Genomic DNA, 12,882 nt, shown 5'->3' on the forward strand with positions numbered 1-12,882 from the left:
GCCTAAAAAAAAAAAAATTAGGGAAGGTCAGTCGGAATTTTTTTTTTTTAAATATTTTTTTACACACATTTTAAGCTGAAAATCACGAAAATTTTAATCTTTTTTTACTTTTTTTATCCATTTTTTGCAAAAAATTAAGAAAAAAAGTCTAGGGTCGGACCGATTTTTAGGGTTGGTCGAGTTACGCCAATCAAACAATTTTTTTAGGCCTTACCAATTTACCCTTCCTCAACAGAAAGCACAAATTTTTGCAAACATGAAAAAAAGCAAAGTGTGGAGGAAGACTTGATGCATCATGACAAATCTCTGAATGTCTGTTTGATTTTAAAAAATCATTTGTTCCCTCAGCTCCTGGTGAGACCCAGCAAACACAAAACGCTTTGTACACAAAACATTTAAATGTCAGGTTATAGAAATGGTATAAAGTGAATAAACATTTACCGGTAAATAACATTCAAAAACATTTTTGAAAACAAGCTGCCAAATATTCTAAAATAATTTTATTTAATAAGTATTTTCAAAATATTTTGCAAAAATGTTTGCCAACACATACTTTTCAAGAACCTTTTGACAACATTTTAAAAATGTTGTTATTTTTCCATATAAAATGTTTTAAAAATGTTTTGATGACCTTTATATAACCCGACATTTAAATGTTATTTTTAAAAAACCTTTTGATCAAAACCAAAACACAGTTTTGGGGTGGGTGACTTCATTTGAAATCTACACTCCTGTGTTGGAGATTTAGGTTTAGCCAGGATCCAAACACTGCCTGTCCACAGACCTGATGACCATACCATCTTGGGATTTAAACTGCCAATGGGTACACCACAGTTACCACCAGTCCTCCTCACGGCAAATTTCAACCAAACAATTTTCAAATTCTCAAAAAAGACTTCATTACATTGTAACCATTGATAAAGCTGATCAGAATTAGCCTTTTTATAGATATTTATATTTAGGGACGGTTTCTTGAAGCATGGCTAGTGGTCAGGTTTCCTAAGCCATCGGGCTTTAAGCCCAATTGGTTTTATATACCAGTGCGTACAATTTCACACTGTACATCACCTAGAAAGATAATTCAATAAATGGATCCACTTGGTAGGGCTAGCATGTTAGCTTTATAGGAAGCCTGACCACTAGCTAAGCTTTGAGGAATCAGACCTTTGAGGCTTTTAAGTTGTTGATTTGAACTTTTAAAAGAAAATACTACCATAAATTGCATGATCTCATCAGGGATTTTTATGGACGGGTTATGGATGGCTTTGGGATTTTGCAGGACATCCTAGTTTACGATTGCACATTACAGTTGCACAGGTCACAGGCAAAGCACTGCCTTCACTAGGATCCACAACATGCTCATCTATCAGGGCACAGCTCTTTAACCCCAATACAGTTGCACATTCATTGAATGACCTTTGAAAATTTGGGTACATACAAACTCATACTTCACAACTTGAGGTCAAATTTTGCTCTATGATTGTTTAATTGAGGTTATTGAACTATGGCATTGGGATGAGGCCATTTTGGTCCACAATGCAACCTGGCACCAGCTGGATTATGTGGCCAGCCAACATCAGCACTGTGTAATTATCTGACTACAATGCAAGATTCCTATTTGAGCCGCCTTCACAGGTACACCATCGCCAAGGTACTTGGCTGTTAGTGTTACTGTACAGTACCAGAGGATTATCGGTGCAGTACCACTTCTGGTGGGTCCCATGCAGTAGCAGCATTGGTACTGTGTAGGTACTCTGTGTGTACCAGTCAGGTACCTTGGCAATGGTGTACCTGTGCAGGCGGACACGACATGAATCTTGTAGTGAATATGCTACTTGCTGGCAAAGTGATGTAATAATCTAATTAACTACCATAGCAATAGGGTAAAACAATTTTTGAACCATTGAACCATATCATGCTGATCACTCGCACCTGTAAGATTAATATCTTTGAAAACAATGGTATTGTATTCAATCTACAATTGCAGACATGCACAGGTGATGAGTGCAACCTGCTTATAGTGCAGCACAATATATTCCAAAATTGTTTTACCCTATTGGTAGTTAATCTGATTATTACTTCGCCAGGTATGCTTACCTGGTTATCGTAATATGGCTAAAAAATTGTTGTATTGGAGTAACCTGCCCTGCCTTAAAATTTGGCCTGATCCTAGACTTTTTTAAAAGAGTTTTTCAGAGTTGGCAAAAGTTGTTTTGTCATCTTGTGATTTAGTTGACTGCAAGAAGCAGCGATCAAGTTTTAAGGCTTGTTCTTACTCCAATACAACATTTTATTTTAGCAAAATGATAACCCCTGCTCCAGGCATGCACAACTTTCCCCAACAATTTCACAATTTTAGCATGCAACCAGATTACCCTCATGGGTTAGACTCATTCATGTACACAAGATTGGGCATTTGGTTGTCACCACAAATGATTAAGCATCAACTGTTTCTAGTTTCTATTTGCTGAATCTTGTATGATATTTTTGTTATTTCAGCATACTGGTGAATACCAGGTTTCTATAAACTGTCCCTTTATGCTGCATTGCAATAAGTTATAATAATGTTAGGGGAGAAGGCAGTACAAAGATTCTTGCCTTTTACATTGCAATGTGTTAGACTATTTCTTCCCAGTCTTTAATGAGAGTTTATGAGCTGTCCACTTTGTCCATACACCATGATATACTGGGCCTTTCCATGTATTACACCACCTATGGCTATGTGTTTCTAGACTCTGTTGTCCAAGTCTTGTAAGATATTGTCCGCTCTATCCATAACCTGCAATATACTGGCTCTTCCCAAGGACTTACCACCTATGGCTATGTGTCAAGTGTTTCTAGACTCTATTCTCCAAGTCTTGAGATCATCCAAGCTGTCAATCTGACATTATACTGGGTCTTTTCAAGGCCTCACCACCTATCGCTATGTGTCAAGTGTTTCTAGACTCTATTCTCCAAGTCTTGAGATCATCCAAGCTGTCAATCTGACATTATACTGGGTCTTTTCAAGGCCTCACCACCTATCGCTATGTGTCAAGTGTTTCTAGACTCTATTCTCCAAGTCTTGAGATCATCCAAGCTGTCAATCTGACATTATACTGGGTCTTTTCAAGGCCTCACCACCTATCGCTATGTGTCAAGTGTTTCTAGACTCTATTCTCCAAGTCTTGAGTTCATCCAAGCTGTCAATCTCAAATTATACTGGGTCTTTCCAAGGCCTCACCACCTATTGCTATGTGTCAAGTGTTTCTAGACTCTATTCTCCAAGTCTTGAGATCATCCAAGCTGTCAATCTCAAATTATACTGGGTCTTTCCAAGGACTTACCACCTATGGCTATGTGTCAAGAGTTTCTAGACTCTATTCTCCAAGTCTTGAGATCATCCAAGCTGTCAATCTCAAATTATACTAGGTCTTTCCAAGGCCTCACCACCTATCGCTATGTGTCAAGAGTTTCTAGACTCTATTCTCCAAGTCTTGAGATCATCCAAGCTGTCAATCTGACATTATACTGGGTCTTTTCAAGGCCTCACCACCTATCGCTATGTGTCAAGTGTTTCTAGACTCTATTCTCCAAGTCTTGAGATCATCCAAGCTGTCAATCTGACATTATACTGGGTCTTTTCAAGGCCTCACCACCTATTGCTATGTGTCAAGTGTTTCTAGACTCTATTCTCCAAGTCTTGAGATCATCCAAGCTGTCAATCTCAAATTATACTAGGTCTTTCCAAGGACTCACCACCTATCGCTATATGTTGAATGTTTCTCTATTTGGAGACTCTATTCTTGTATGAGATTATCCCATCAGTCCACCTCCTCAAGATTTATACACTGGGTCTTTCCAAGGACTCACCACCTATGGTTATGAGGCCTATATGCATCAAGTGTTTCTAGACTCTATTCTCCAAGTCTTGTAAAAGATTGTCCACTCTGTCCATAACCCAGGATATACTTGGTCTTTCCATGGGTTCCACCACCAACATTGAGGATACAAGGTCATGTAGCCCCTCCGAATACCTGCCAAGCATGCAAACCAACAAAGAAAATGGATTTTAATAGCCTTTCAAATATTCAGAATGATAAACTCACAGCATGATAATTATGGATGACAACCCCTTCAAATTCATCTATAGAGCTGAAACCATTAATTCTTAGAATGGAGCAGAGGATAACAGTGTGTTATGCACACCCAATAATGAAATATTTGACTGGGCAGGCACAGCACAACTACTACTCTCCAAGAATCAACCTTTCATTTCACTTTTTTCCATTACAAAAAGCACAAGATGATATATGACATAAATTATTAACTCCCATTATACACACCATACAAACAGCACACAAAACCACACAAACTCCCCACAATTTTCTTGTGCTGTGTTTATAATACAAAAACACTCAAATGAGAAGAAGGGGACACTCTGCCCGTCAAGACCCTATATGTTTCTTTAATCATCAAATACAGAATCATCACTATCGACCGTGTCTGTGTAATCTGGTTTGAAACCACCATTCACATTACGGGAGAGTCGACAGAATATGAATCTGAACTGGTATCCGATTCTTGCCCCGAGGTAATGACCCCATGATCAATCATGTCCAGGACTCCAAATATATCAGGTCTGTCTTTGGGGTTTATCTTTAACATAGATGAAACCAGAGCACCAAACTGGAATGAATACCTTTGTGTTTCAGGTGAAATGACAGACAAACAAACAAACACCAAATGTGAACATAATGATAACATTTAGGAGAGGTACAAACATAAACAAAAACAGGACAAAAGAACAAAAATGAAAAATTAGTTTTGATAAAGGTGGGAAGATTTTCATTTCTAGAGTCAAATATGTACAATATCAATATGATAGACCACTCCCAACTTCAAATCTTTTGGTTGTTTTATTGTTTGATTGTGGGCTGCATTCTTGATTGTACAACTTGGCCGGCAGGGTAAAATTTCAGTTCACCTTGCAAGAATTGACTTGGACATTTCAAGAGTATCCAATGTTGCATTAATATTTGGAAGAGACAGGCTTTTCAATAAACATCAAAATTGCTGAGTACCAATCATTATAGACCCTCCCTCGGGTCCATGGAGAACGACTGGTAATGTAGATCATATAACATTAAATAAACCCGATACATGGACCCTCCCAATCTGTAGGCAAATTGCCTTCCAGTTCCCAGCATTTCACTTTTCCCGATCCTGGGTCAGACGAGTTTTCTATATATCACATCCGTGGTCTCACTGTCTTGCCGTTTGTGTAAGCGGCTACTCAGCCTGACCAATCAATGTAGAGCTCAGCAAGCAAGGCGATATTTGAAATGAGTTTTCATTAATAGTCTGTTGATCATATTCACGCGCGCGCAAAATTACAATAGAACTGGGTCATGCATGTTATGTGCCTACCATATTTGAATTAATAATGGGGCAGGGCTATCATAATTGACGCTTCAGTCACGTTACATAGCTTGATAATTATTTGGAAGTCAATTTACTATCAAAGCGGAACAGTCTCGGATTAGGAGAGCTGTTATAAAAAAATAAACAAGTTGGTTTGTAGATTAATTGAGTTTTCGTCGACACACAGTGCTCCAGGAGCACTATAACTGTGTTGCCATTAGTTAGGGCTTAATGGTGTGTTGGTTTTAATCTTTGGAGTGAAGGAGAAGGTGGCTTTAGCTCTAATTAATAATAAATAATAATAATAAATAATTAAAATAATAATTATTTACCCAGAGATGGAACCGAGACTGTGGGACAGTTTCAGGGGTGTGATTGGTGCTTTCTGAAAAAACCCCCAAGGCAACGAAATTGCGGCGGAGCGAGCGGGCGAAGCGAGCTCTCGCCCGCTAGGCGGGGGGTCCAGGGCTCGCTCAAGGGCCCCTGGTGGGGTCCAGGGGCAACGCCTGGTGGGGTCGAAGGGCGATGCCCCTCGGCCAGAGGGTTTTACACACTTGAGCACCACTGGAGATGCAATTTCATGGGGTAAAATGTAAGAATGAGAAACTGTTAAAATACTTCACTTTATAGTATAAAACATTTATTATCTGTGAATACATACTTCCAGTATCATATCATTCACATACACATGAGAAATTGCATCACCATTTTTTTGCACAGTACAGTGTGTCTATAAATCATCCAGTCAGGGTTCTAAGGAATTTTCATTTTAAAATTGGAGATTTTCTCATATCCGAACTGAAAATTCGAAATGTGACATCTCTGTTAAGCATTTAGCTCTTGGTCCAGGGCCACTCCAAAAGCAAAAAAAAAAAAAAAAAAAAAAAAAAAAAAATTTTTTTTTTTTTTTGAAAATCCGGATTTTTTTTTTTTTTTAATCCCAAAATCCGGAAATCCGGAAAAATCCGGAAAAATCACACCCCTGCAGTTTACAATCATTACAGCCTGTATACACCAACAAAACCAATCTTACCGAGAATTTTCTGGAAATTTGAAATTCCTCCCCAAGACCGCTAAATGTAGACTGTCTCCCCTCTGGTAGACTGGTTCAAACGGTGACTGAAGAAATGCTAATGTATATAGCACACAACCTAATGACTGCATGGTAAGAAAACAAAACAACCAGGATAAATGGAAGATCTGGCAGATGAGGTTTACCCAGGGGGTACTCATTATAAATGGGCTATTCCATTTAAAATCAACACTACCCCTGTGGAAGATTTAGCCAAAGATTTCTACAGAGGGAGTATGAGTTTTGAATACAAGAGACAATTGGGTAACTTCCATTTGAAGTACTCACTCCAGATGGAAGATATAGGGAAAGCTATAATACAGAGAGAGTGTGGGTTTCAAAATGATTAACCCTGACCAATTACATTTGAAAAACATACTCCCTCTGTTGAAGATATTTCCAGAATCTTCCACAGGGGTAGTGTGGATTTCCACTGGAATAGCCTAATGATCACGTGACCAATCCAGCGGGTCAGTTGCCTGATGAAGTCTGGTGGTTCCAGACGCAACATCGCAAAGTAGCAAAAAGCAAGCTCTAGTATTTGATTTAATTCCAAAACTTTCTTTAAAACTACTGAATCACTAAGAACATTCACTCAGTTACCAAATGGGGATGTACCACAAACATGGGTCTCATTTTCTACTAAGTAGTAGAAAATGAGACCCATGTTTGTGGTGCATCCCCATTTGGCCAAATTTGGTATATGGATGGGTATTTTTTTCAGAATGTTCACAATTTGTTCTGAAAAATAGTTCTTCTGAAATTTTTGTTGGCAATTTGCTTTGAATTAAGCAAAAATGATGGACTTTTGGTATAGTGATGGGTCCCGATTTTTTGAAAAATTGGTATACAGATGGGTCCACTTTCAAATTCTCAGCAGCACATCCCTACCCAAACCAAACTTGAGTACCACCCCCCCAGAGTTTTATAGCAACTAAAAGAATAACAGAACCTAATATGTTTCTAGCACTGTTTGGCTCGAGATACGCTATCTGAAATAACAGGTTTGCAAATTTACAATCTGACATTTTTTGCAATATTTCAGCTGGAGCACCATTTGTCAAACACTGACACAAAAACGTATTGCACAGGCGCGTAGCAAGGGGGGGGGGGGGCAGGGCGGACGAAGTCCATGGGCCCAGAGGGTTCAGGGGCCCCGAGCACAAAAGCGAGAATTAAATAAGGGCTGATAATGGAGAGCAGGGCCGGATTTTTATACCATTGGGCCAGATGGGCCGGGTCCAGGGCCCCAAAAATTTGGGGGCCCCAAAATTGCCCTATGCATCTTTCTTTTAACCCCAATAATAACATGTTTTTTGGTCAATATAATGGCAAAATTTTAAAATTTTCCGCGCTACGCGCAAATTCATATGGCAGAATTCATGTTGATCTGGGGCCAAAATAGTCTGAAATTGAATTGAACAAAATATGTTAGTCCCACTTTAGTTAAACCAAAACTTGACCACTGACATGAATGCACATGCCTTCCTCGGCACGTGAGTTCGGGGCCTGAGTCCAGGGCCCCATAAGGTAGGCTAAATCCCGCCCTGGTTAAAAGGGCCCGTACTTCTCCTTGTCCATGGGCCCCTGATGCTCTTGCTACGCCCCTGGTATTGCATAAGTAGTCTATTCATGAAGTTCAGTGATGTGACCTCGATGTCCATCGTCATTTCTATTCATCCAGTTCATCAAGTGATAAAGAATTGAATGACAGTGTGTAGAACACATACAGAGCCATCCATAGATCAACACAATATAGATTAGCATATCATGAATGCCCTGATATTTAAGATTTTTATGTCTTTTTTGATTTTTAGTACATTTTTGTCCATTTAAGTTTGCCCCCTCCTAGATATTGCCCTGCCCCCTGAAAGAGTCCTGGCTACACTTCTGTTCCTGATTGTATAACTCTCCTTGACATTTCCTATGTGCTTTTACCTTTGCAATGTGAATTTTCATGCTACATTATTTTTTAATTTTAATATTTTTACATAGCATAATTAATTTAATCATGCAATTTTTGTCAACTTACCCATATATCAACCTTTTCATCAATAATACAATGACTTTCTACATGAAAGAGCTCGGGTGCTCTAAATAACATACTGCACTTCTCAGCTGCTGTGTCCTGTATCCAATAAACAAACAAAACATTATTCTAATTTTATATAGGCAATGAAGTAATGGGCCCAACCAACCCAAATTTTGTGCTTTTGGGTGGTTTTTTTTCAAGTTTTTTGGAAGTGGATTGATTTTTTGAAGAAAAAAATTTTCAAAATGTTTGCCAAACATTTTTTAAGCTTTCAGAGATTATTTAGGGTCATTAGCATCTTAAAGATTCAAAACCAGCCCAGACTGCCCTCCTTTTGTTTATGCCATACTTCGAAAAGGCTATTTGCTTGCCTTGATGCAGAGTACAAAGAAAAAGTACTTTAAAAATATTATGATAATTGACTGCCGTTACCTGTAATGCTACAGCTTGTGACCGTCCTTTGATCTCAATTTTCGCTACGGCCATGGAGCCAAAATCCATAATGACAGGTGTCCCTCTATCATCAAGCATTACATTGCCTGGTTTCATGTCTCTGCAAAATAAAAAACAGAATACTGATGACTAAATATCAAAAATATACTGTAAAAGTGGTAATTTTTGGATTGAAGCATATGCTGGAGAATGCTTCTGTGCATCCCATGGACTGCCAAAAGGACAAATGAGAGTGTTTGGCATGAAATAGGGGAGAAAGACTCACTCTTAAACTCAGTGATGAAACAGAAAATACAGTATTTTGTTGCCAGACGAGAAGGAATCAATCTAGATAAAGTGGTTATGTTCGGAAAATTTGAGGGGAAAAGAAGCAGAGGAAGACAGAGTCTCAGGTGGACAGACAGGACTATTTCTTTAAACAGGAAGCCCCGCTTGGCTGCAGTTCTCCACAGAAGAACGGACTTACACTGTTACTTTGATCACAGACAGAACAGAATTTACATGGATAAATTTTGACCTTGATTAATTCCATAAGGAACTTGAACCAAAAGTGGGGCTTTCACTTTTAATTAACTGAACTGTCAATTTACAGCTGTTACATCAAAGCGCAAGATCAACATGAGTGGAGAAACTTCACCAGAAAGATTATGAATACTCAGATATGAGAAGCTCGACGACAATGATTTGATATTAAAATTTGAACAATAATAATACATTGTTACACCAACCTGTGTGATAGTGGTTCTGGTGATGCACTGTGAAGCGCCCTCACACCTTCGCATATTCCTTTAAAGATGCGCATCAGCCTCTGCTCAGACATGTGTTCTCCTTGCTTGGCTAATCTTTCTACCTCATCTTGTAAAGTACCACCCTGTATGGGGAATAAATTGAGGACAAAATTACAATTTTGCAGTTCCTAGAATTTATTATCACTATTTGTGACACCAATCTGATTGAATCACTCCAAAGTCAGCAATATCAAAGTTAATTGGTACAAATTATACAGAGCTAAAATCAATAATGAAAACCATAAGAAAATGGACATATGAAATGGTCATAACTTTGCACCCAAGTGTAACAGGTTATAACTGAGTATATGTTAGTAATGGAAATAACTGCATCTTGAAAATTTCCTACTTTGCTCTGACTTAACCCTAACGCCAGAGGCCAGATAAGAGTCATGGTTGGGTAAGAGAACAAATAAAAAGTTTAATGATGTCCTATTAATGAAAGTCTTTTCATGGGGGGTCAATCTTCTGGATGAGCAAATCCCTGAATAGGCCTTTACAAGCACAAAAAATCAAAGGTTCCAACTTAATTTTTCTGAACCCTTTGGTACCTGCAAAACCAATATTTAAGGAGTCCAATGAGAATTTAAAGAAGTCCATTTGTCCGAAATTCTAAACTTTGGAACTGGTCAAATATTTAGTTTCGCTGGCCTGTGACGATTTGGAAGATTTGCTGATATATCTTTTCTTTTTTTTTAATTGACGATTTTTATACCGATTTACGCCTCCATGCATCATAAAATTATGGGGTCCATACAGTTTTTAACGGACCCTTTGGTCACTTTCAACTTGTGATTTAAGGAGTCCAAACTGGCCTAAATAAAAAAAATAAGGAGTCCCTGGATGCGCAGACTTTTTATTATGCGACCCATGTGCCTTTAATAAACTTACCCTATAATATGGAAGCACCAGTACTACCTCTGGAACCCTGCCAGAATATTTCAGCATCTTCCATTCTTCTAGAGGGATGAGATTTGTGTGGTTAAAATTCTGGTGGAATTCTGCCTCTTGTCTAGCCATTTGTTCATCTTCTGTGGCATGACATAGTATTCTTTTCATGGCAAATGTTTTGCCCGTTTCATCTTCCACCAAATCGACAACACTGAATCCACTGCATGCATAAAATATCATAAATAATAACATACATTATAGTAATATTTATTATATATATTCAGGGTGTTGCTGAAAAGGAAAAGTTCATAGACACAATTTGTTTCTCTTTCATTAAGAATGTTAATTTCAACTGGGGATTTGTTAATATTGAACAGTTCATAAGAAAAATGATGGTATTTAACTCACATTTCTATGACATTTCCATACTAAAGTGGGGAGTGAGAAATTTGAGACAATGGTAGAGAAGAGGGGAAGGGGGACAGATCATGGGGGAGAAAATGGAGGAGATATACGCTGAGAGGGAGAAAGAGAATTAGGATGAGGATAATGGAGGAAAGGAGAGAAAATAGAGGGGAAAGCAAAATAGAAAAGAGGAGAGAAAGAGGGAGAGGAGAGTTGAAAGAGAGAGAGAGAGAGAGTGAGAGAGAGGAGAGGTAGAAGAGGGGAAGAGAAAGTTAAGAGTAAATAGAATGGTGAATGAAGTAGAGGAGAAAAAAAAAGAGATGAAAGAGAAAGTAGAGAAAGGAAATAATGGAGGAGAGAAATGAACTTAGGAGAATCATCACTGGGCTGGGCCATTCCAGTTGGAATCAGTACACCCCCCCCCCCCATATGGAAGACATGATCTTAATATTCCACACAGGTGGTGTGAATTTCAAATGGAGTTATCTGAACAGGTGACTGCATTTGAAGTCTTCCATAGAGGGTGTACAATGTACATGTATGGATTTAACAAGAATACCACATTTAAGAGAGTGAGAGAAAGCAAGAGATATAAAAAACATGAAAGAGCGAGACAGCATTCAGTATGTGACCTGCTACCACGAAATGAGCGTAAATTAGTCACAAGTTGGTAGTTTCAAGATATCTTGGTTGACTGAGTTAATGTTCTTTGTTTGCCGCACACATATACAAGCCATGTCCTGTGTGAATGGGATCCCATTGTGCCCTATTCACAAAGGACATACAGATATAGTACTGGCTTGAACATGTGCGTAAGAAACAAAGAACATCAATGCAGTAGCCAGGGCGTCTCAAAACTAGCAATTTGCGACTTCATGCTCATGCTCATTTCATGGTAGCAAGTCACATATTGGCACCGTTTGCACAAAACCTCCTAACTCCAATAGCTGCCATGTGTTAAATATGTACAATATGATATATCGTATGTATATATTTAACACATAGCAGCTATTAAAGTTACAAGGTTATGACGATATACGTCCAGTATAGATACTAGAAACATCTTACCCTTCTCCCAGTCTTTTCTGCACATAGAACCTTCTGCCATTGATCTCTATGGTTTCCTTGGTACAGTAACAGCCCATGATGGCACTATACCCTCATATACACTACAGAGTGTTCTGATACAGCTGCAGGTCAAAGGTCGTATGATTGGCCTACTTATGTGTACATGAAAGTTCATACCAGATATATAGTCAATGTCTGTAAATAGTTGATACTACCAAATTACACACTACTGCGCATGTTCCATCATATATCAATGCTCTGCACCTGAAATATGAAAAAATACAAGAAAAAAATTACAATTCTCTGTGTGGATAAAAAAAACATATATTGTTTTTTGTTTGTTTTCACATCATACTGACAAGGACTCAAATTTTGCACAAATTTTGGATATTCCAGTCGAAATTCATACAAATGTGGGATATTCCAGTTGAAATTCATACACCCCCTACTCCCTTAATCTTTGACAAAGGTGGTGTAAATTTCCAAATTCCATACAATCCTCAAATTAACCCACGGCACCCATGGCATAATGCCGTGGGTGCCCAACCCCACTGCCGTAATGCCCTAAAAATATGTCCTTGACCCAAGGCAGTCACTTGCCGTGTCCTCTAATGAAGTTGCCATCGGTGCCCCAGCCCTGTCCCTTCATTATAAAATCATCTATCAGACTATTATGCGGGAACACGGTGGCCGAGCGGAACGGATTACGTGTTGTGCCCTTGAGTAAGGCACTTTATCTCGATTACTCCTCTCCACCCAGGTGTGAAATG

General features: G+C 38.6%; 1 protein-coding gene across 1 annotated transcript; it reads right to left on the bottom strand.

Annotated features, from left to right (window-relative positions):
• Positions 1-3,616: 3,616 nt before the first annotated feature.
• On the bottom strand, positions 3,617-12,198 carry LOC140162142 (serine/threonine-protein kinase 16-like). Its single transcript, XM_072185415.1, has 7 exons — positions 12,113-12,198; positions 10,640-10,859; positions 9,689-9,831; positions 8,940-9,060; positions 8,508-8,603; positions 6,437-6,561; positions 3,617-4,016 (listed from the first exon to the last, which is right to left on the bottom strand). Exons 1-7 carry the CDS (start codon positions 12,187-12,189, stop codon positions 3,890-3,892), a joined length of 909 nt encoding a protein of 302 aa, XP_072041516.1. The 5' UTR covers positions 12,190-12,198; the 3' UTR covers positions 3,617-3,889.
• Between the last annotated feature and the right edge of the window lie 684 nt (positions 12,199-12,882).

The sequence above is a fragment of the Amphiura filiformis genome, chromosome 10 (genome assembly GCF_039555335.1).
Source record: "Amphiura filiformis chromosome 10, Afil_fr2py, whole genome shotgun sequence".
In the NCBI taxonomy this organism is placed as follows: Eukaryota; Metazoa; Echinodermata; class Ophiuroidea; order Amphilepidida; family Amphiuridae; genus Amphiura; species Amphiura filiformis.

What these genes read in the sequence shown, in the direction of transcription:
- LOC140162142 (XM_072185415.1), bottom strand. Translation starts at nt 12,189, where the DNA reads ATGGGCTGTTACTGTACCAAGGAAACCATAGAGATCAATGGCAGAAGG. An exon ending in TGGTGCTTCCATATTATAGG is followed by an intron (nt 9,832 to 10,639) that starts GTAAGTTTATTA and finishes TTCCCCATACAG; the next exon opens with GGTGGTACTTTACAAGATGA. An exon ending in ATGAAAAGGTTGATATATGG is followed by an intron (nt 6,562 to 8,507) that starts GTAAGTTGACAA and finishes CTTACCATGCAG; the next exon opens with TCATTAGGTTGTGTGCTATA.